The sequence below is a fragment of the Trachurus trachurus genome (assembly GCF_905171665.1).
Source record: "Trachurus trachurus genome assembly, chromosome: 22".
Lineage (NCBI taxonomy): Eukaryota > Metazoa > Chordata > Actinopteri > Carangiformes > Carangidae > Trachurus > Trachurus trachurus.
The window spans coordinates 24174546-24199124 of NC_139907.1; the positions used below are offsets into that span (position 1 = coordinate 24174546).

The following is a 24579-nucleotide window of genomic DNA, read 5'->3' on the forward strand; positions in this document are numbered from 1 at the left end:
TCTGTTGTTGTTGTGAGCACAGACGTTGGCAACAGGTTTGCTGAATAGAGAGTTTTTATTATCAAAAATATTATATTAAAATGTGTAACCTGGAGGGTGGAGTGGAAATACTTATGTTGGTGTTCATATGATGTAGATTCTGGCTTAAAACAGGACAGACACCAGATTCAAAACAAAGGGCTAACAGCGCATTGTATCATACTGTTGTGTTAAACAGAATGGAATTTTAAGAAGTTTTGGAATCCTCAAAAGGGATTATGGACTGAAGAACCAAAATGTATTTAGATTTAAGACATTGGTGTGATAAATTATGACTGAGGGACTGGAAAAGTAGATATACTGAGTGGCTTTGTAACAACTTACAAATCTGGGTGTGGATGTAGAATAATATGTAGAGAAATTCAAGGCCTCGTGGTCACAAAGGGTCATGGACACTTGACCTGCTTTATTAACCCGCTCAATTGTCTTTACTGGACTACAGAGGAGACTGTGTTATGAGTGGATCTGTATGGATGAAAGAGTGTGAGATATTTTGTTCAGATGTTTCTGTTTAAACCAAATGAAAGGGACAGGAATAAATGGGACAAAGCTCCGTTGAGTTGAGACATAAGGCGTCATTGTATATCTGCTGCATATTTGTAAATTAAGTGTGTTTACTTTATTGTCTTTTGAGTCCTGGACTATGATTAATAAGACTAAAAAATGAAAAAATAAAAATGAATAATATGATTAACAACTACAATGGAGCTGAGCTTAATAACTTTAATAATAGAAAGATGTTTGTAAGTTTGTATAGAAGTTTTCCAGAAACAATACAGAGCAAATAGAATCAAAGTATCACATCTGCATTTCTTGAAAGTCTGGAGGCTGAACTCTTCATGATTTCTGACCAAAGAGATAAAGAGGAGGAGGAGGAGGAGGAGGAGGAGCAGACTTCCATGACCTGACGTCTTCACACAATTCACCTTTATCTCCAGTCAGTCAGACAGTCTGACTGGTTCACTGTCAGTCAGACACTAATCCAGTCAGTCGAGCTAATCATCAAGCTGTCAACACATCAGCTCTGCAGAGGAGCTGGAATTATGTGCAGAAAAGTTAACAACTGCATGTTACTATTAACATGTTAACACTGGTTGGCTGCTCTGTCACTTTAACCTCTTAGTGAACTTACTGAGGAAAGGAAAGGGAAAGGAAAGGAAAGGAAAGGAAAGGAAAGGAAAGGAAAGGAAAGGAAAGGACATAGGAAAGGAAAGAGCTCCTGCTGTCTCCACAATAACTGGAAGCAGGCCTGCTCCCATAACCACTCCAATCTGTTTTCATTTGCTGAGCCTCATAGCATTACACACATACACATACACACACACATGCTGAAGGACAATCTAACAACGACGCAGTTTGGCCTCTTAAAGGAGAAAGGCACTGGTTTGAATCTATAAATTCAAACAACAGCTGCATCATCACACACTCTGAGATTCAGTGGGCTTTGCTCTCACACACTGGGATTCATGTGCACACTGCAACATGCAGCCCCCCCCCCCCACGCTTGCACGCCGCGACACGCTGTGACATGATGGGACATGGGCCGATGCGATGACATGACATGCTAAGACAAGTCTGAACACGTATGACGTGCGGCATCACACCAGCGCCGCTCCTCTGCGAGTTTGAAGGCAGCATAATGAGCAAAAAAAAAAGGAAGAAAGAAAAGGTGACGGCTACAAAACACAAGGAGGAGAAGAAGAGCTGGAGAGAGAGAGAGGAAGTAGAAAAACTGGAAAGACCTCTTTGTCATGTGAGGACATGAGTGTCTGAGAGGCCTGGAAGGAGAGAGAGAGCCTCATAGTCATATGTCAGCAGTCACACAGCAGCCAAACACTACAAAGACGTGAACAGAAAGTGGGGAAAGACAGATGATAAGTGAGAGTAGGAAAGAATGCTTTTAACTCATCTCGAAGGACCAACTTGACAAAAAAAAAAGTATTTGGGTTTCAGAGAAATTAAGTCTAACTGGCCTGTGGGGTCAGCTCTCGTTTTTCACCGCCACAACTGAAGGAGCTGTAGACGCACTTTTGTTTCCAGGGTCATAGAATACATATGTAAGCACCCAGGTAAAAGAAGGGTTGCCACCTTTTATGTTACAAAAAAAAAAAAACTTTCACGCATCACCTTTTTGGAAATGTCATTAGCCTACATGTAAGCCATTATATGAAGTGTAACAAAAAAAGATCCCAGCTAACTAAAATGATCAATAATGACACAACATCCATCCACAAAAGGAAACCACCAGTCATGACAAGCATTTGGTTAAAAAACAAACCATAAATTGAACTCCTTGCTGCATTAAGCAGTGGCTTGTCCTTCATGGTAATATAAGTTAAGATAATGAACTAATTTAAGGAACTGAGCCACTGTACCCCACTTGTCCAATCCATGTGTAGCCTGTAACTGGTTTGGTTTTACTTGATAACATTGTAAATAAAAAAAAAGATGTGGTGTCCAATGGTTCAATATGAGACGCGGCATTTTATTTTGAAATACGACAATCATACGGGACAGGTAGCAACCCTGGCCTGGTGAGTGCACTTCAATTAGCTCTTTATTAGCATTGTCGCCTGTGTCTATTGCAAAAAATCACTCTAAATCCATTATTTGTCTGATTTACCTCAAATTTCTCTCTTTTTCTATGACTGAATGGAATAAATAACGATGTGCTAACACCAAACGCCCAAGAATCTGAAGATATTATCTGGAGCATTTGCTGGAATTCCTTTTTTTTTCCATATGACATCTTTCAATATTGTGATCAGAGCTTGTCCAATCCAGATTTCATCATGTGTGATCCTTCTGGTTTGACATTTCTGGGAAAACAACATCTCTGGATTCTGAGTAGGGAACGTCCAGTTCCTTTGTTTGAGTTTAGGAGAGTAACACAGCAGCGTCTTTAAACCTCTAGACGAGGCGCTCTAAACAAGATGCTAGATCAGCCTTTCTGTCTCTTTACTTATATCACACACACAAACACACACTGCAGTGGTGGTGTTGGTCAGAGCTGAGGCTCCTGCTCATTAGACTCAAGAACTGACCATTTAGGTCAAGACGTCGTCTGCTGGATCCGCTCTGCTCGTCTCAGTGCCTGTGTGTGTGTGTGTGTGTGTGTGTGTGTGTGTGTGTGTGTGTGTGTGTGTGTGTGTGTGTGTGTGTGTGTGTGTGTGCGAATGCATTGTCTAGCTGTGGTAGTGGAGCTCACATCAAGCTAACCCAGGGTGCACTGATCTGATTTCCCTCGCTAGCGAGACTTCTCACCACAGCCCAGGCAGATGGCGGTGCCATGCTGGCAGCCATGACAGGAGGTCTGCCGAGGGGGGTGGGTCGGGGGTTTGGGTGGGGGGCGAGCGCTCGCTGGCGGCCGGACCCATTGTATCCGCTGACCAATCACAGCTGGGCAGAGGAGAGAGAAGTCCTTAGGTCCTCAGGTGGGTGGGTGTGAATGCCTGCATGCTGCCGTTTGTACAGCGCTGCAGTGTACCAAAGCATCTTGATGACATAATAACGTGCTGTGGGGCCAAGGGAGCAAAAAACAATGCAGGAGCTCTCTGGTGATTAAGCAGCCTTAGACGAGGAGAGAGAAAACACCGCTCCTGCCAACCTGCAATTTCCTCCCAGGTCCCTTTTATCTGCAAGCCTTCAAGTGGTGCCAAAGGGGCAGTTAAGGGATCTTGTGTCTGGCCGTGAATGTCACTGAATTTGCCAAAAAAATATCTGTGTGTCATGTGCATGTGAAAATATGCACATTTTGCGCTATTTTCCAACAGAGAACCAGAGGTGGACAAAGTACACAGCTGCATTACTGTTGATCCTCCTGCTCAAACATAACTCCGACGTGAGTGAAAGTCTTTCAGTCACATTTTTACTTGAGTTTAAGTACGGGAAATCTTGGTTTTTAAATTCTTAGGTATTCAAAAGTGTTTTTTTTTGTTTTGTTTAATATCAACACATCCACATTTCAGGGATCTAATGACTGTGAAAAGACTGACTGTGGAACCGAGGGACAGGGCCGTTGCTACGAATTCTGGGGCCCCTGAAATGTGGGCCCCTACCACTGACTTTTCCACTTTTTTTCTAAGACAACATATGTATTATCATGTTTTATTTAGCCTACTTTGTTTTGATGCTAATGCAGCATTACTATCAGTATTATAGAATAATTAAGTCATACAAATATTAGACTTCTGGGGTTTTTTGTGGGCCCTACTGGGCGCTGGGGAGTTATCATCACCTTTCTCCTCTATACAACGGCCCGGCCCAGAAAGTAAAAAGCTCGTAGAAACTGATAGAAATGGCAAAAACTGTGAATCAGGATCTGGAAATAAGCACGGAAAGGAAATGTGCTTCGTTACCGTCGACCCTTTTCACATGCACACAAGCATCTTAAACAGAGAGTAAGGGAGAGAGGGTGTTTATTAAATTACATTAATCATCACATTAATCCAACGTCTCTCGCTCCAGCTTTCTCTGCGTGTAAAAAAGGAGAGAGAGCGAGAGGACGTGCCTGTTTCTAATCAGAGGGGTAGAACCACCAGTTGTTGGCCTTCACCCAGCATTGTTTACTTGGTCAACCCCCCTCATCCCCCCCACCCCCAACCCGGCTTCGCTCCAAGCAGCAAATTCCACCATTGATGGGCAATTTTAGTCGAAACCAACAGGTAGAGAAGAGTGTTCCCACATGGGAAGGCCCCCCGATCCATAGACACACGCTCTAACTACCTAAACAACAATGATAAAAGATTTAAATGCATTATTTGCTTTCCTGGGGAACGGGACATGGGCTGCTTTCTCAGGAGAAAAAACTACGCGTGTTATTGATTTATTTACAGATGAAAAAAAAAAAAAGGAGAGAGACGGTAGCAGCTCAGCACCTCTCCTCTGGCCCTCTTTTTGTTATCTGTGATGTTGCCCAGAGAAATCAATAGAACAACTGTAGCTAGCAAGCTTTGTTTATCTTTTCCTCTAAGTGAATAATTCAGGGATGTCAGCAGGGGTGAGGCGAAGCTCTGATTCAAACCAAAGGGTTTTGTTGTTCAGGGGGGAGGAAATCTAACTCTCCCCACACACCACCACCACCACTACTCTCTCTGTACCCCCTCCCAACTTCTCTTCCCCCCCCCAACAAGTCTGGAGGAGATGAGAGATGTTGAAACCAGCTTAAAAAAAAAATCTGGTTCTGAATGAAGTATGGAGACAAACCGCTGTTCTGCTTTTACTGCTCTGCCACCAGGAATGTCCCTCTCAATAAATAAATAGATGGGCATAAGAGGCAACATCTGCTAAACACCGGGTGGAGAATGGAAGGGGGGGGTGCTCCAGTGAGAGTTGATAGAGCTACGGTGGCGGAGGGAGCTAAGCATTTTAACAGAGGTGGTAAAGGCTTTGAGCAAGGTGCTATAAGACTTTATGTTTCACTTTAGGTCAAATGTCTTTTAACCCTTATGTTATGTTACGTTTTAAAAGTTTTATCTCTGAAAAATGTAGTTAATGTGATCAGACTGACCTAAGATTTCATGACTTTGTCTACAAAGAGGATTTCAAAAGACAAAATGAATTATATTCATTTGCATACAACTTTGTGCTTTTTATTCAACTTGTGTACATTATTGCTGTGCCGGTCAAAAATGGTCGGCCATTAGAAATGAATGGGGGAACTACGATTAGTGTAAAAAACTGAGCTCAAGTACATCCTCATTTGTCGTATGCCATTAGCTCAGATGAATGAGGCATACAGGCCATAAATAACAGACCAAACCTGTAATGTTAAGTTGATCAAAAAAACTAATGAAACAAATGATGATAATTATGTATTATTACAGTTTTATGTTTGAGTCCTAAAAGAACAGTCATTTTTGACCAGGAACACAAAATTGTTTAACATGAACATGAGGGTTAATGTGTTTGAAGGGGCAGGTGTGTTTCAGCCGAGCTGGACGGACAGAGTGGAATGAAATGCTTTGAGAGAAAAAAAAAAAAAAGTTATTGATGGAGGATGTTTCAAACACCCTCAGAAGTTTAAGGGCTTGTCTCTGAGGGAAGCTTTGAGGACAGGAGCTGCAGTTAGTGGACAATGTAATACCCAACCTGTCTTTGTTTCCATGACACGGCACAAACACCAAAGGGTTTAAATTGCTGTGGTAGCATAAGCTTTGATTGCAAGTCCTCCCTCTTCATGTTGTAGCCTGAGTAGTGTTACTATGTGGAACTGTGGGGAGGTGTGGGGGGGGGGGGGGGGTGGCTTAAACCCTCCTAAACAACGGGATCAACATGTATTTGTCAGGCTATGCCACCCTCGGCTGCGCACACATACATGCACACACACCTCCGCGCGCGTGGACGGCGAGGCGGCAAACATCTCCGGCAAAGTTGCTAAACCTCGCTCTCCCACCTTTGCCACGGACACACAAAAGCCCTCAGTCCCTTGTAATTGAGGCTTAAATCCTTTCCTAACACCACCGCCCCCCCCCACACTCCCCCCACACCCCATCCCTCACTCTTCACCAAACATGGATTGCGCCGACACAGGGCCCCTAATCCTTCCCAGTTTAACCAAGTGAGAAATTAGCTTTTGTTAAGTGGTGATTTGGCCGGTGCTAAACGCCAACAGCCCATTGTAGAGGAGAGGGGCAGTCATGAGCCCCCCCCTACCCCCCAACACACACACACACTCCAATACTGCAAAATACTGTGGTAATCCCATCCTGTCCGTGCGGCCGGGGCTGGAGCTGCTGCTGCTGCCTGCTATTGTGCGGCGACAATATTGCCAAGTTATTTTTAGTCAAGAGCTACGTTTCCGTCTCTGTTGTCCAAAGAGGTTTTGAAGCATCAGCGCGTCAGTCCCCCCTCCCCCCCTCCCCCCCGCCCCCCTCCTCCCGGCTGGCAGGGCTTACCATATGTATTACCTATTTCCAAGGTGTTGTGTAGCAAAATAACATCTTGTATGCAGAGCTGCAGCGCAAAAAAAGCCACCAATGTCAGGTTGATAGACGACATGAGAAATGGCTGCAGATTTCAGATCCTCAAAGCCGGTGAGACAGAACAGACTGTTCTGGCAGGAGGAGACAAGACAAAGCACAGCGTCGTCTCCGAGACTCGACGGGGAGAAATCTGCCTTTCGAAAATCCCCGCGACTTGGTCTCAGTCCGAGCAAAAACTCAGGAGTTAATTCGGAGAATTCTGCAATGGCACGGGTGTTATAACAGAGCTGGAAGGCAGGAGATATTTTCAGGCAGTAAAAAAGGCAGAAGAAGACCAAAGAGCTGCTGGAGAGAGAGTTGGCAATGACCTGCGTGCCAAACATTTTTTATGGCCAATCCCAGGCCAGCCTGTCAAGTTTATTCCCCTGCTGTGGTAGGAAGATACCACAGTTCTACTGAGCATGAAGTTACACACAGGGAGTTTGATGTCTTTATGTGGAAAACGATAAGTCTTTGCGCCCTAATTCATACGTTGCTCAGTGTGTAGCCAAGTTCACCTTTGCATGGATACGAATGCAAAAAGCTGCTGAGGTGTTATTCTTAGAGCTCTTTTTTTTTTGTTTAATTCTTCCTACAAAATGTTTGTTGCTGCATCACATTCTCATTTGACACAGGATCTGCTGTGTCTCAGCAGAACGACCCGGGTCTTTACTGCAACCTGAGTGGAATTTCCTGTTCTTTGAAGGAGCACCTTCCAGGCCACCTACCAGAGCCCAGACTGACAAATAATATATTCTGTTTTGTTTAGTTGCTTTCTTTTTTAGATTTATCATCCATCGCACGACCTGGCTGTAGATCTTCTGTGGAGAAGGAGATTGGAGATGGAGATGGTACCGTATGTAAAGTTTAACAGCGGCTCTTCTGTTTTAGGGCTTTCTAAACTTCAAAACTGATGTTCATTCAGCAGAGGCAAACTTTTTAAAACTTATTTTTAACAAGACGTTTTTTGTTTACACATTATACATTATATGGGGCTGTTAATACATTTTAAAAAATGATAATAATCACACAATTTGCTAATCTTTTTTTAAGATAAAATCAAAAGAATTAAGGTATAATCAGCACAAAGGAAGTATATATAAATTCAGATACTATACTTTAATATTGTTAAATCTCTGAACACAGCTTATCACCTGTGAACTACAGATTTATTATCATAATTAATAATCTTAATCAATTCTTCTCTCAGAATCCTCAGAGATATAGTCAGTTTGTGCGTTTTGTTTCCAACCTCTGATATAGACTTGTTGCTGAACTTGTTTTTGATTTATTTACTCTGACAAAAACTTGTTGCTCCTTTATTCCTATATATTCTGAAGTTGACTAAAGGAGAATACAGTCTTTCCCCTGCAGTCATTCAGTAGACTGCTAGATTATGGGCGCTAATAATTTCACACACTCATTAATATCATCAGGGTACTAATGATTTTACTCGCACACACATATTTAAGAATTGACTTTTGACATGTCCGTCATCATGCATGTGCACATGAGCTACTGCCTGTTAACATTATGCACATGATCTGGATGAAGAGTGGAGAGCAGTCTGTTTACTGTGAGTCCAGGCATGGAAAACCATCTCTTTCTTTTTTTCTGTTTTTTTTTTTTTTGTGAGAGAGAGAGAGTTACATGCAGCTCCGGAAAACACGCTCTGACTGCACACACGTTGCAGACAAGTCACTATCAGATGAGTGTGCATTGTTGTTGTGGATTTGTGATACTACGTCGGCTTTGCCTGGCAGAGTTTGCACACTGAACTTTTTTACGGCGACTGCTGCATCTTCGTGTCGGAGGAGAAAAAGTGTCATCGCTATACGTTTGAATCCAGAACTACACAAAACGTTCGTACTTGCACGGCTTGACCTGTGCTGCTTTATCACAGACAGGAAGCAGGAAAACACACGCTGATTTGGATGTAAATATTGTGAATGATTCATTTAAGTGCAGATGGATGGAATATTTTCTAGATATGCCAGGATGTGACACCCACCTCCCCTGCTCTCAGTATAAAGCTCCAGTTTAAACATGAACCCACTGCTGTGCTGACTGAAAAAAAACACCACATTGTTACAAGCACCCCCACACACACACACACTCAGACTCAGACTCAGTGTATGTTGTATAAAGCATGCAAACTCACATCCACACGTTCCAAACTGACATAAAAATCAAAGGCACACATACACAAATGGACACTGGAAACGGCAGGTACAGTTCCTCTGCAACCACACACACACACACACACTGCAGCCTATATAGTGCACAATAGAATTGAGAATGAGCGCGGGGCGCAGCCTTCCCTGCAGGGCCTCGTCCTGAAATCCCATCAGCAGCGAGTGCGGGTGAAAGCAGAAGGGAAGTATAGCGTTGCATCCAGCCATTGTCGCCCGGACAAAGATCCTCAATCAGCCTCTTCTTCTATTCACTTTCACATGCTACCTGCCTGACAACAGCTCCCCACTCAAACACATAATCAGAAACAAACTACACCTTGCGCTCTATCGCCTGATCCGATCGCTCGGTCACAAAAGCCGAGCGATGACACACAAAGCGAGGATGTTGACGGCGCGTCGGCCCGGCTCACTTCTATCGGACTAGATTTACACAACTGTGACTGAACTTTTTTTATCACTTTATCTTCTTATAAATCTGTTTTTTCTTTTTTCTTCTTAATATTTTAACATAATGATCAGTGGATGGTCGATGCGCGAATGTTCATGTGCAGCTTCTGATCCAGAGGCACACTGACGTTAAAGAGGAACTATGCAGGATTTTTACCTTGATGCTACATTTTTACCTTAATTAAACAGCTTTGGAGTAATTGTGATTGTTAAATAAATGACTTTTAACTTGTTACGAGGGAGAATGGAGGATCTCTGCCTTCCACCTAGCGTCTCTTGGCTGAAAACCAACCTTGCCAGATCAGAGCCTTTGACCCGGTGTCCCAGCTCCTGTCTCTGCTGCACCGCGACACAAACGCACCCCGTAACATGAAATCTCTTGTTTATGACAGATAGGACTACACATATACAGTATACACATCATAATGCATAATATGATAGATAATGTTATCCATCGTTATCCATCCAATCGGATTAATTGAAAACAAATGCACATGGCCAGGAGGAGGGTTAGCAAAACAGAGGAAAAGCGACCAGACTTGCATAGTCCCCCTTTAACAGTGAACTCTACACCTGCTATCACTCCACCTGTGTGACATGACTCCCTCCAGGTGTCCAGACAAAAACAATCTGATATTGTATTTTTTGATATTTGTCTTTTATAAAGTCACAGGAGTCCTGACAGCTGGTTTTAAAGGCTCAGTTTCTGGATACAGGCTGTGTTGCATTTCTCTGTGGGCTGAGGCTTTGATACTTTCACGGTATTAATATAGAACCTGTAGCTGCTTTGTAGTCACACTACACAGGAACATCTACTTTTATCCAATATGGGACCTATAGATGATGTTAAAGATTAAGAGAGAAGATGTCAGTGTTTAGTCTGAGCTGCCTACACGACCTGCAGGGAGCAGCCTGGGCTGTGACTGACAGGTGATCAGTGGGACGTGCAGAGCAGAACAGAAAGCTCTCATGAGCTCTCACCACTAAAGACGCAGGGAAATACAAATAGAAGAGAGGAATCTTCAGTATTACCACTTTAAACCTTTCTCCATGACTGCCTGTGATTCATGTCCATCCTGTTGGAAATGTCTGCGCTTTGGCCGGCACCCCGGACTCTCCATGCTGCTAATAGCTTCTGGCTTTAATTCTGTTGTTTTGCGTTGAAATGAATCAGAGACCACCAAGAAAAACACACATTTCTCTCCTTTTCGCCGGGCCCCTCCGTTTCACTCGATTCTTTTTTGCACATCTAAGAAAAACACATATGACACATACATTCAAAACAGCCTGCGCCAAAACCACGAGCGGGGAGGGCCAAAGAAATCCTGCGAATAAATGCCTGAACTCTGGAGGGATGGCGGTGAAAGTGTCTGGGTTAAAGCGGGGAGGTTTTGTTAAAACCTGATCAGCCCGGTGGGGAAATTCAAATGAGCGCGTCCTTGAGGGAAAAGCTTTAAATAAATGGAAAAGCTTCTAAAATCAACGTTCACTCACTTAGGTGCCATTTTCATCAAAGACAGGCTGATTCTCAAAAGCTATTAAAAGCCAAAGAGCGATGTAGACGTCCTCGGAGGGCGGCTGTACCTCCACTCCAATAAATACAGTGTGAATCATATGGCACTAAACCTCCTCACATGTGGTTCTGTTTAAAGGGATGCTGTATCAGAAATGTCAAAGAAATATACTTAACTATTCCGCCATACACACAGAGAGAGAGAGAGAGAAAGAGAGGAACAGGGTAATAATACTTTCAATAGAACCAAATTATCTTCTTTAAAATGCTGCGAATCTGCTGTAGAATCTGAGCAGAATCAAGTCTCTGCTGTTTGAAATGAGGAACTGAGAGTAAACAAAAGCTTCACCAGTGGCTGGCAGCCAGCTACAGTGAGTATGAGCAAGTGTGCGTGTTGTATGACGGAATGGGGAGGGGGTGGGGGGGTGTTGCTGAAAAGCTTCTCCTGTTACTCTGGACAATTAAAGGAGATTTCATAAAAGTTACGTTACAGACATAGAAAGAGAGATGCTGTCTGATAATAATAAAAACACACACACACACACACACATACAAACCTGGCTCAGCTTCCCCCACCCCGCCCTCCCTCAACCCACGTCTTCATCATCTCCACCCCATCTTCATCCTCACACACACACATACATAAACACACACACACACGCACAGCAGCCTCTTCCACAATCTCATCCCTGACGCCAGGACATCAATTTTCGCAAGTCGTTGAAAATTACCATGCATGAATGCAAAAAAGGCTGATCAGGAGTAATTAACATGGCTTCATATGCAAATTTTATTAATGCAGAACTACAAAGTCATTATGCAAATGAGGGTTTCGTCGAGCCTCTTGACAAATACTCCCAGCTCCAGCCATCTAGCAGCCAGGATGGATGACAAGTCTGGTCTGCTCCGCTCAGTTTAGACTGGAGGGATGCCTGTGTGTTTTAGTCTAGTTAGCGGATTAGCACTGGTTAGTGCTAGTGGCTAGCTGTGTGTGTGTAACTGTGTGCTTGCATGTGTGTGTGCACGCATACAAGGGGGCTGCAAGTCTGCATGTTTAAACTGTGTGATTAGGGAAGTGGCTAATGGCTACGCAGGCAGAGTAATGAACCTGAGATCCAGGGGATGGAGGGATGGAGGAGAGGGGAGGAGGAGGAGGGGGGGGTAAGATGATATGAATATGCATGATGCTCACTGGCTTTGATGATTAAAAAAATTTTAATATTTAAATGAGTGCATGCAAAGTGATTAACGCGGCAGAGAGGCGATGAGGCGAAAATCGCAAAAAGGGATTTTGAAAATGCTAAGAAGCACATGAGATGCTGCTTTGCCTTTTTATGCTCTATTAATGGTGAAAACTCTCTCTCTCTCGCTCTCTTTCTCTGTGTATGTCTCTCTACCTCGCTCTCTCCGTCTTTTCCAGCCTTCATGTCTTGGTTGTTTCTTTTTTCCCTCTCTCTCTGTGTCTGGTTTGTGTCCACGATGCTGGATTTACAGAGGAAAGGTAGAGCGAGCGTTTTGAAGAAGTGGATGAGGGAAAGGAAAATGAGCCTCTCTCTCTGTCTCCCTCAACACACACACACACACACACACACACACACACACACACACACACACATACTGTACATACACATACACACATTCACAGCAGGTCTGAAGTTCAGAGTGGTTGATACTGAGCCCAGTCCCACACCAAGACTCTGGAGTCACCTGGACCTTATAGAAGATAAACTGGTCTCTGCTGTTTTATTCCTACATATTTAATCCAGTTTCAATTTTAAATCATAAGAGGGATGAGTGGGGGCTTTGTTTAACTTAGTTTAGTTTATCATGAATCCCCATTAGTCCTCACCTTGGTAAGGACTATTCTTCCTGGGGTCCAGGCACTCATACGTGACAATCAAGACATAATACAATAAATTACAGAATAGAATAAATGAAAAAAACAAAAATAAAACAAAATAAAAACAACTTAGACTTTTTAAAACCTTAGAAAAATATAAGTTCTTTACTAATAATGGCCTCTTTTATTTACTTTTTGAATCTTCATTCATGTTCAAGGTTGGTCATATGTGGTGGGAGCCGATTCCAATACGTCAATATTGCTCTATACATTACAGTTCTCCTAAATGCCTCAGTTCTTAGGGTAAAATGAGCACTCAAGGCATGCCTGGTTGCATAGCCATGCCTATCATTAGTAGTTTGTGGCTGCAACAACAAACTATTAGGTTTTCCCACATGATAAATATTAAGCAAAAATGTGACCAAACTATAAGCAAATCTTTGTTCTACTGTCATCCATGCATCCTCTCTACACTATTCCTCCCAGAGCAGCGGAGAGCGAGTCGTGCTGCTCTATTCTGTGTGATTTGGAGTTTTGGAGTTGTTTTGTTGTCAGAGACTTTGGAACAACCTGCCAGAGGAGATCAGCTTCAACTCTTATGACACATTTTTTATAAAACAGCTTTTATTATGTGATGTGTTTTTCATTTTCATTGACATTTCACTGTTTTATATTTGACTCCGGAGGTAATTTGGTATTTGTGTTGCTGTGCCGTTCAAAATAATATATTGTTATTGTTATTATTAGTATTAGTATTTTTTGCTACACATTGTTTCCCATGCTCCACATGACGAGTTTGTAGAAATGCCAATATTCTGAATCAGGGATCTAATTAAAACTGACTAAACTCTTGTTTCTTTTGAAAAAGCTGCCAGTTGAGTGTGTGACACATTATTTAGACAGCAACTAAAAATACCGTGGTTTGATCCCCAGTGAACACAACCTGGAACATGAGGCGGTGATACAGTCGCCCAACAAACACAGTCATGAGCAATTAGTGAACTAATGTAATTACTTTGTCACTGAGTAATAAGTTATAAATGATATTTTTCAACTTACACACACACAAACACACACATATACATAAAAGGAGAAAAAATCGATTTGATAGGTTGTTTGTGTGTGTATGTGTGTGCGTGTGTGTCTGCATCCTTACAGGCCTACTGGAAATGCATCAAAATTGTACTGTGTGAATGCAGCCACATACACTTACACACACACACACACACACACACACACAATCAAATTGAAACTAGCCAAAAGCATACAGGATACAGAAGGGCGAGAGAGGCAGAGGGAGAGGGAGCGGGCAGTGGTACACACCGGAGTAATTACCACTTCAAAAAGAGCGGCGCTCCATCCGAGAGGCCTCCCAGCTTTATTGAAACAACGCAAAAAAACAAGAGCAGCGGGCGCCGTAATGCCTCTAAAGTACAGGCTGTTATATCAAACACACACACTCATACACACACACTGCTCTTTTGTTAGGTTTGTGTGCTTTCATTTGGAAGATAAATAAGCATATGGTAAATATTTTAAGGACACACCACTGTGTTCGAGTCATAATTTATTAAAGATTTGTGTTTGTGTGTATGTGTGTGCGCACATGCGTGTGTGAGTGTGTGTGTGTCTTTATGCGAATAATGTTTAGATAAGTTTCAAACATGCACTGTTGAAAATGACTTTTGATAATTGTCTGTGTGATTCCTCTTGTTGAATTCTGCATGCTGTGTAAAATAATGGGTATTAAATTATTCTCTTTTCCGTCTGATAATCAAGTTAAGACTGTGTGTGTGTGAGAGAGAGAGTGTGTGTGTGTGTGTGTGTGTGTGTGTGTGTGTGTGTGTGTGTGTGTGTGTGTGTGTGTGTGTGTGTGTGTGTGTGTGTGTGTGTGTGTGTGTGTGTGTGTGTGTGTGTGTGTGTGTGTGTGTGTGTGTGTGTTTGTGAAACAGCTTCTCATCTCTGTGTGTAACCATCTGTGTGTGTGAAAGACGGAGTGAGAGACTGAGAGAATGAAACAAACTGAAACAAACAATAACCGGACTCACTGTAAACGTGGTGCATGTCTGGTCAATGTGTGAAACTGTTGTTAAACCACTGTAAACATCTGCAGCCTGTGAACGCCCTCTGAGCACGCAACACAAACCGTTCATACTAATTCATTCCAAAAGAGCAAATGACCAGTAGGGAAACTCCAGCTCTCCATCTGGAGACTAATGCAGTAACATCATCAGCTGGTCAGTCAGTCAGTCAGTCAGTCAGTCAGTCAAGTCAGTCAGTCATTCTGTCCTGCTGTTGCAGTCAGGCCAATAAAAGGCAGCGGGGAAAGAAGAGGCAGAAAAGGTTGGTGTGAAAAGCAGATGTAGAGCTAGACAGCTGGCACACACACACACACACACACACAACCTATCAAATGGCTCTGTCAGATTAAAAAGGTGTCATCATATTCGAGTTTGTCAAAACGACGCACGCTCCTTTTATGTATGTGTGTTTGTGTGCGTTCGTCTGTGTGTGTTTGTGTGTGTTCCTCACCTCTCTAACTGGACTTAGTTAAACGTCTGAATTAAACCGTGCCTGACGAGGCTTTAAGGGCGGCACAGTGTTGTGTCAGGTGGTGTTAAACGCTGCTCAGTGATATGTGTTTGTGTATCCTGCATGGATGTGTGTGTGTGTGTGTGGTACAGTAAATAAAAATGACAAGTTTCCCTCTCTTTTCTCTAATCCACACTGTTAGGACCCCCCTGGAGTCCTGTGGTCTCCCAGCAACAGAGCGTTTAGGAAACGTAACTCCAGGGTTGTGTTGTTGGGAATGATGACGTACCCTGACCACCACTAACCTCCTCATCCATAAACAGGGAGCAGGGATCTTCATCCTGATCTACACACAGTGTTACCCAGCCATGGTACTGATGGCTATCATTAATGCCCAGGAATGAGATAAGAAGTGGAGGAAGAGCAGGAAGAAGGCTGACTGCTACTGAAAGTTCATCTCAGAACAAAATCACTTCACCTCTGACTAGAAACATCATACATCTTCCTGCTTTGTATGGGATGTGTGTGGGATGTGACCTTTAGAAATATTCAAAATGTTGGGAATTTGCTTTTGGTTACCTACGGTCACGCTGCCACTGAACGTAAAAAATGGCGATGCAACATGGCAGCCAAGTTACGGTGCGCCCCCCCCTTGTATATTTGTAACGACTTGTAACAACTCAATCTAAGGTACGAGAAAGCTTTCATTTGTAAAAAAATAAAATAAAAAAAGCCAAATAAGTTACATACTGGGGCTTTAAAGCAAATCTATGAGCCAATGAAAATAATTTTACTATTAGCACACTGCCAGCAAACCAGATCACATCCATGGCAAAACCTGGAGCACCACAATAGAGATGAATAGAGGAGATCTGGAGATCAACAGGAGGAAATTAAAGTAAAGAGAGTCACGAGACAGACGGTGACCTCTCACCTGTCCAACAGAGAGACAAACAGACTGTCCTCCGCTCTCAGTTTATAGTCTTCAGTGTCCATTTGTTACCATTCAAATAAACAGAGCTCTGAGAAGATATTATGTGGCCTCTGTATTGTTATGGTCTTGAATGTGGGCCAACAACAGTGGACCATGAGTCGGAAAATGTTCTACAGAATATTGAGAAATAAAAAAAGATTGAGGAAAGATTTCAAATCTGAACAATTAAAAAAAAAAACTTCACAAAAACAGCCATGACACAACTGACACACGTCCTTTCGGTCTGCAGCAAGAGGGGGAAAAAAAGAATAACGAGTGTGTTTCTGTGCTAAAAACAAGTGGAGCTGTTCATCAGCACTGACTCCAGTAGAAGTCACAGAAACTCACTGCTGCTTGATTTTCATTTCAGAGCTGCAGCTGAGACACAGAGCCATGCAGGGAAAAGAAGAGGAAAAAAAAAGAGCAAAGAAAAAAAACACTCACATCTAATTTAGGAGTACAGAAAAACTTGTCTTGATGCACATGTAAGTATGAGTGTGTGTGTGAGTGCATGAGTGTGTGTGTGTGTGTTCCATTAAAGATGGAGAAGGAATGGCAGTGAAAAAGCTGGAGAATAAAGGAGTAGTTTGACCTGCTGGGAGCCAATTATGAAGCGTTGTCGTCAGTCGTGTTCTGAGCTGACATTCAAACTCCCTGATCACTTTTCCCCTCGCTCTCCTGCTTCCTCCCCTAGGTCTCTCGCCCCCTTTACACCGCCCCCTCCCTCCCTTTCACCAGGTAATGGAAGGTGTAAAAAATCTACAGGAGGAAAAAGCTCAGTCTGAGTTACAAAGAGAAAATTCCACCTGCCATATTTCAATCCCCTGGTGATTATGAGCGGGGCTGAGCTTGTTCTCTCCAAATTAAACTCCGGCTCCATTAATAAACCCCTCTGTCCTCTCCTCGTGTTAATAAGGTTCCTACTTGGACATATTTCATGTGGAAATTGTGAAATACCGAGGGTAATTTTGAAACATAAAATGTTATTGCAGCAATATAGTTTACAGTTGCCGCAGTGCACGTCCAATTGAGCTGCTAATATGTTTTTGCTTTTAATGTGAAAATTATTGCGTGTTCTGTTATGAAGAAATATTGTGCAATTACAATTTGAAGCCTTCCAACGCTGCACATGTGGAGCTGATTTCACAGGAGGATTACAGTTAGATATATTGCGAGCATTTAAACACAGGAGGGAAAATATACTTATGCACATAAATATGAATAATGCCGACTTAATAACGTGACCAACGCCAATCAATTAGCGCACACACGCATGAGTGCAGCTCCGCCGACGCTGCTGCGACTCACACACCCCCTCCCCTCCCCTCCCCCCCTGGTAGCTGCTGCTATGTGTTTGGATGTAAAGCCGTGGAGCCGTGGTTGCACAGGGCTAAAGCTGTCCACAGCTGCAGGAAACAGCCTGGTAAAATATTGATGAAGTTCAGACCCAAACACAGTGTTTTACAGTGTCAGGCCAAAAACCGCAGACTGACACGTTCAGAGGAGCTGTGTCCTGCTGCAAGGAGTGTTACCTGCGAGAGCACTTCCTCCCCTGGCTGCCGGCCAAGTCACCCCCCCCCCCCCCCCCCCCCCCCCTCCTCCCGCTCTGCTAAGTTTAGTCCAAGGGAGTGGAGGGGGATAGGGGGGTGGCTGATGGATCGACTCGTGTCAGGCAGCTTTTACACAAACTTAAGGAACGGCCCGAGAACACGCCGAGCTTCCTGAGTTACAGAAAAGCATCGCTCCTAGTCTGCTTCAACACACACCATGCAAACGGAAGGTAAAAATTAGATCTCTGAACAGAAACAAATCACGTTGCTTTTCTGCTGTTCTGAGATCAGTGCACAATCTGTCCGCACTTCTACTGGTGGTGCTGTATATACAGTGGTGTGCAAAAAGTGTGGGCACGCCTGGTCAACATTTCTGTTAATGTGAACAGCTGAAGTGTAAGATGTTACACATGAAACACTCAATATTCTAAGGAATGTCAGTTTATTATTTTAGTTTTCTACAATTGTACTGTAGAGTAAAAAGGGGAAACAAAGCAACAGCCTGCAAAAAAAATGGGAAACCCAGGAGACTTGAGCTCTGAGACAACTTTGACCAAGGTATCAGACAAGATATTTACTATTTACACAGTGTGATAGTTTCCAAAGAAGGGGGGCTACTAGGTAAACTAACTATGCATCGTGGCCAAACCTTTGCAGGGGGCCCTTTTCCTTTTCTGTCATTTTGAAAATGTAAAAGATGAAAAAAAAAGTATATTTCGTTTAAATTGTAAAGGGAATGTGTCATCTGTAACTTTATGTCTTTTGGAGATCATTTCATCTTCCACTTGCTAAACTGTTCACATTAACAGAAATTTTGATGCCCAAACTTTTGCATGCCACGGTATATGCATGGTTCTCCCTACAAACTGAAACCTCTTGACTCCGTCTATCACAGACAACCGTGCTACATCACGGGCGACACTTTTCTGCGTTCTCTATAAACAGGCGATGGTCCTCCTGAGGTGTACATAGGGATGTGTGAGGGAGCCAGCGTGCTACCTGCAGAATATTACTGAACTGCTAGTTTGGAGAAGCAGCAGGGAACACGGCACAGAGGCAGAGAGATTTGATGCTGTACACACACACTCACACACAAAAAAAACAACAACAACAAAACAATCCAATGTGGGTGTAAATGTACACATCATGTAGAATATTTGCAGCCTTCATCTTCCCATCGAATCAAAGTGAAGATTAGCTCAGTGTGAGTGACTCAGCTGACCTCCGGCTGTGAAGGAACACGGCGCTCTCTGCGTAGGGATACGGTGGTTCGGCGGATGAGGGGGAAAAAATGTAGTGCCGATGATAGCCGGATGTTATAATCAACATGTATACGTTCCTGTTCTCATGGAGACGGATGCTACTGTCTTTTCTCAGCACACATGAGGTGACACAGCACCGATTTTAAAAAAAATACAAAACACCTGCTGCCCCAGAAATAATAAAACAAAATCTTTTTTTTCTTTTTTTTTAATGAAACATGTCCTTGTTTACTCTGAGGACAGATTTATATTTCTTTGATTCTTTTATCTTTGACTTGAGATATTCTAGTTTTCTAAAAAAAATAAAAATAAAAAAAAAAGCAACATGACTGCTGTATGGATCCGATTTATGTCGTGTTGTGTTGACTTTAAACACAAAGGTGTGTGTCTCCTGTCGCGGTGTCAGACTGGACGGATGATCTGACGGAGGTATTAGCTGCAGTCTGCTGACCTGTGGGGAGGCGGGACGGCTGAGAGCAGCCTCTTGTAGCAGCCTCAATCTTCCCCTCTGGCTCTTTTTATGAGCATCTTGACTGGTTTGAGAGATAACTGCTGCTGCTTCTTCCTCTTGCAGCTGCTCTCCTGCTAAAACGTCTCTTTACCAAACTAAATGGGGGAGAAACTAGCCTCTTTTTAATCCCCCCTTTCTCTGTTTTTTTTTTCTTCTTCTCCCTCCTCCTTCTGCTCTCATAGTGTTTTTTCCTCCTTTGCTTATTTGAATTTTAATGAGCTTTTCACCTTTTTAAGCAGATGGCTTAGGCTGGATTTCTCCATGAAAGTCGGGGTGAGTCTCTCTGTCATGTTTTGCACAAATTGTTTCAACTAACCGAGTCCTTGAGGGGGTTTAGGGCTTTGAGTGGGTAATGTGCCTGTCTCTCCCCTTCTCTCTGTTGTCCTCTCCTTCCAATAGAACCAACATCTCTCTCTCTCTCTCTCTCTCTCTCTCTCTCTCTCTCTCTCTCTCTCTCTCTCTCTCTCTCGTGCTGGAGAGGACGGGCTACGTCTTCAAAAACGTCCGCTCACATGTGTGCGTACTTGAACGCCTCACTGTCCCTATTTCCTTGAGGGAGTAACGTGAGCATTGTGGGAAATGTGCTTCCTATAGCGTTTTTCCTAACCGTGATATGAGAAGATTGATGCCAGTGTCATGCCTGTGCATTAAGCAGAGAAAAGACGTGGTTAGCCTAGCTTAGCATAAAGACTGGAAGCGGGGGGGAAACAGCTAGCGTAGCTCTGTGCTAAAAACAAACCTGCCAACATCTCTTAAGCTCAACCAGCTTTGTTGTTTTACACAGAAAGACACAAAGTATATACAATGTTGTGGCTGTACTAGGGGGGTTTTAGAGACATCCTGGTTGCCATGTTTGGTGCTTGTAAAAGAAACAAAAAAAAACAGAACCTGCACTCATATCTGGCAACCTACGCTGCACAAAAAAGAAAGAAAAAAAAAGTTAATGGCAGCAACACGGCAGAGCTTTAACACTGCATAAAAACACAACAAAAGAAATAAAAGAAGAGGTCTCTCTCCACACTGAAGAACTGGTTTCTTCGAGTTAAAAGTGAAACTGCGGTGTAAAAAAAAAAAAAAAAAAACACTGAATATTTTCCGAAGACAGATTTTAAGTGTTAAGATGAAGGAGTTTGGCTTCTAAAGGGGTGATACCTCCAGTAAGACTCATGGTACACATTCTTGGCAGTCAGACTGTTGCAGACAAACACAGGCAGGGTTTCCTTTTCCACAACTCACATTTCATATGCTGCCTTAAAGGTGTCAGGCTTCTCTCATCTAGAGAAACGTCCCGTCCACCGTCAGTGGCAACAATTGCACCCCTTTACATTTATTTTTAGCTACAACTGTTGTTTGTCAAGAAACAGCTCCAACATATTAAAGAAAAACACTTTTCTAAGAGCCCACATACATTAGCCATGATGGAACGACTGAAGGACGCAGTTTCTCCTGGATATGAATTGAACATTGTGTCATCCATTTCCCCCTCACCAACCTGAGACCACAAGCCCAACCCACTTCTGAAAACTCTATGTAGGTGGATTTGTATGTTTTGGTTTGTGCTGATGATGCTAATGAAAACTGCAAAATAAATAGCATCAGATAAAGTCATTTTACTGCAAGTTGCATCTTTTTCTTTGAATGAAGTTGAGTCAGAAACTTTATTTTACGGAGTTGATTTTGAGGTAAATTCATGCAAAACCGCTGATGCACGTTCCCGTTGGAGGCAGTTTTTCGGCAAGCAGTCTCTGCATTTGCCTCGAAAACAACTCTGTCTCGTAACGTTCCGTTATTATCTCATAGCGTGGTGAATGTGCAGGTCACAACTTGTCCACCAGAGCCTTTTGGAGTTGTTGGATTGTGTATTTGATGAGTTTGATGAGGGAAGCCAAGAAATCCCATGAGCCTCCGTAGCGTAGCTCTGAGCAGCTCATGGCTCTGTTCCGCCGTTCTAAAAATAGCTTGCACCGACAATTAAAGGTAACGGACCTACTCCTAAGACTATAGGGATTATGGCAATGGGCCAATTTGCAAAAATGTTGAACTATCCCTTTAAACAAATAGCACACAACTTGTTGTTTAGATGGCTTCTGAGCTGTTGGCAGGTGTCTGTTTGTCCACTCCTCATGCTAAGATCAGTTGACCAGACTTGATCAAACCTTTGTGAGGAAAGTAGGTAAGTGTATTCTCTAATGTGGAGCTGTGTGTGTGTGTGTGTTCATTGTGCCTACCTGCTGGTGTGTTTTCCTGCTTGGGGCAAATTCCTTTGGGGGGCGTCCTCCCTCCTCTCTCTCCTCTCTCCCCTCTTCCTCCCACCTCATCCTCCTCCGGTGTCACCTGAATGCCGATCTCCACCGGCTCCACCACCTTCCTCAACTGCCCCCGTTGGCCGTGGTGATGAACGGCCTGCAGGGTGGGACTCCCTCCTCCTCCTCCTCCTCCTTCTCCTCCTCCTCCTCCTACCCCTCCTCCTCCTCCTCCTCCTCCTCCTCCCCGGTCCGTCATCTTATCATAGCAGCCATTGGTGAGCAGCGGCGTTTGGCACTGCTTCTTCTTGTGCTCGATGAAGATGAGGATGTCTCCCAGCGGGAAGGTCAGCTGGCACTGGCCGCAGGTCAGCAGGTCGTGGTCGGCGTGGAGGCCCGGCGGCAAGGCGTGGGCCAGGCCGGGCTCCAGCGAGTGGGGGGGGAGGCCGAGTGCGTGGGAGGGCAGGCCGAGCGGGTGGTGGTGGGGTAAGGAGTCGGCGAGCAGGCCGCCATCTGGATGCTCAACCTCTGCTGCAGGAGAAGAAGAAAAAACAAAAACAGAGGAGACATGAGTGAACACCTGGACTCCAACAGTTTCTACGTTTCACTCCTTTTCCTGGACGCGCGTTTGCTTCGTGTCCTGTTCTTTTCACCTGGAAAACAGTGCGACTGCTCTGGCAGCTGCGCGGCGTCTTGGTTTTCATTTTAGCTGCACACGTCAACGAGTTAAAGAGGACTAACAAACCCACGACTCCAGAGACGTGCAGCTAGAGATTCTGCAGCTCGTCTGTTTTTCATGTGTGTCCCAGAAAAAATATACAGAAAAAAAAAAAAACCTGTTGTTGTCACACTGACATCACCCAGCAACAAAAAACTGACACGTTGCACTACAGTTCTTTCTGTTTGGTCTGAATTTGAATACAATACAGACATGAGACAGTATATATTTAACCACTGTGGCAGCCGCCTGATGCTTTCTGTTCAATATAAATCAGAAATTGATCGAAAGTGAAAATAATTTCAACATGCAGTCGTGTGCAAACTCTATGTTGCAGCAGCAGCAATGCAGCAGAGGCACAGGCAGTGTGAAGTTCACAGTGACGTCACAGTGTGTTCCTGCTGTTACCTGACAAAGGCAGGACGACTCTGAACGCCCCTCTTCCCTCCAACTCTCTCTTTTTGCCCTCACACTACTCCTGTCTCCATTTGCACACAAATCTATCACACAACTGAAGTTTTTCCAAGGACCCACTGCAACGTAAGAAAACAGAGGCGCTACAAACACTCACAATTAATGGAAGAGCACAACACACAACAACTTCAGACTTCACAGTTGGGCATTAAACAACACGTTCCTGGCAAGTTCATCACCTTTTAGTGTCAGTAAGAAACACATTGTGAGTTTTTTTTTTTGTTCAAGCATCTGTGTCGAACTGATGAAGGTGTTTTCTGAATTTGCAACACATTTGTGAACTGCACTGCACTGAACTCTCTGGGCCACCGTACAAGCAAACTACAGAGTCATTTTACAAAAATGTCTCAGACCAGCACTTTGTACATGACTAATTCCTGGAAACCTTGTGCTGATACATTACAGTTTAACACACAGTCAGTCAATGCAGGTAAAAACTCAAAGCAGATATAGATTTTTTTTTTTTTTTTTTAAACATTCACATCTATCACTCCTGCTGTGGGTGATGTTAATGCAGGTGCAGCGTGCTCCCTCCTCAGCAGCTGAGTGGAGGAATCAGACGTGTTAAGGCTTTTATAAACAGGCTGTGAGAGAGAGACTGGTTTAGATTATCGCTTGTGAGGGAGTGAGGTGGTCTGAAAGAGGCTGGAGGAAAAGAAAAATCATCATCTTCATCATCATCATCATCTCTGACTCTCCTTGTGTGTGTTTCTCTCTCTAATATGAGATGATGGATTAGCAGCAGGTTGGCCATTTGTGTCAGCCTCCACATTAGAAATGCAAACAGATTTGGGGTGTCAAACGCAGACGAAGGCTCCAGATGGAGCAACCACCTCGCTGCATACCTGCGCCATAGGTCTCCCTTTTTTTCTTTTTTTTTGTTGCTTTTTTTTAATACAATGCTGACGGGCATGAGCCCCCTGAATACCCTCCACATACACACTATGTCTGTGTCTACACTGCTGCAGCCTCTCTGCTGATGAGCCCTTACAGGGAAGTGATAACAAAGTAGCTAATATTAATGTATGCTGAACTTTAGCACAAATAAAATAACAATTAAAAAAAAAAGAATCAAACTAAATGATCTCATCAGACTAATTTGGGGTTGCCATGGGAAGGGTCTGCTTTCCACTGTTGTATATAATAATACAGATCAGATTAGTAGATATTATTATAACTGTTGTGGTAATAGCAATATTAGGATTAGAGTAATTATAAAATAATTAATAATAAAGATTAAAATAACAGATCAAAGGAAAGATAAGAATAAAGCAAAGACAAAAAAAGCTTTAAATACACAAAAAAACTAAATACATATAA

At 43.3% G+C, this 24579-nt stretch overlaps 1 protein-coding gene across 1 annotated transcript in view; it reads right to left on the bottom strand.

Annotated features, from left to right (window-relative positions):
* Positions 1-24579, bottom strand: part of bcl11ba (BCL11 transcription factor B a) — a 48440-nt gene that overhangs the window by 15830 nt on the left and 8031 nt on the right. The window contains exon 2 of the mRNA XM_083998916.1: positions 22053-22598. Coding sequence (XP_083855042.1) covers positions 22053-22598 — 546 coding nt within the window. The remainder of the gene's footprint in view (positions 1-22052; positions 22599-24579) is intronic.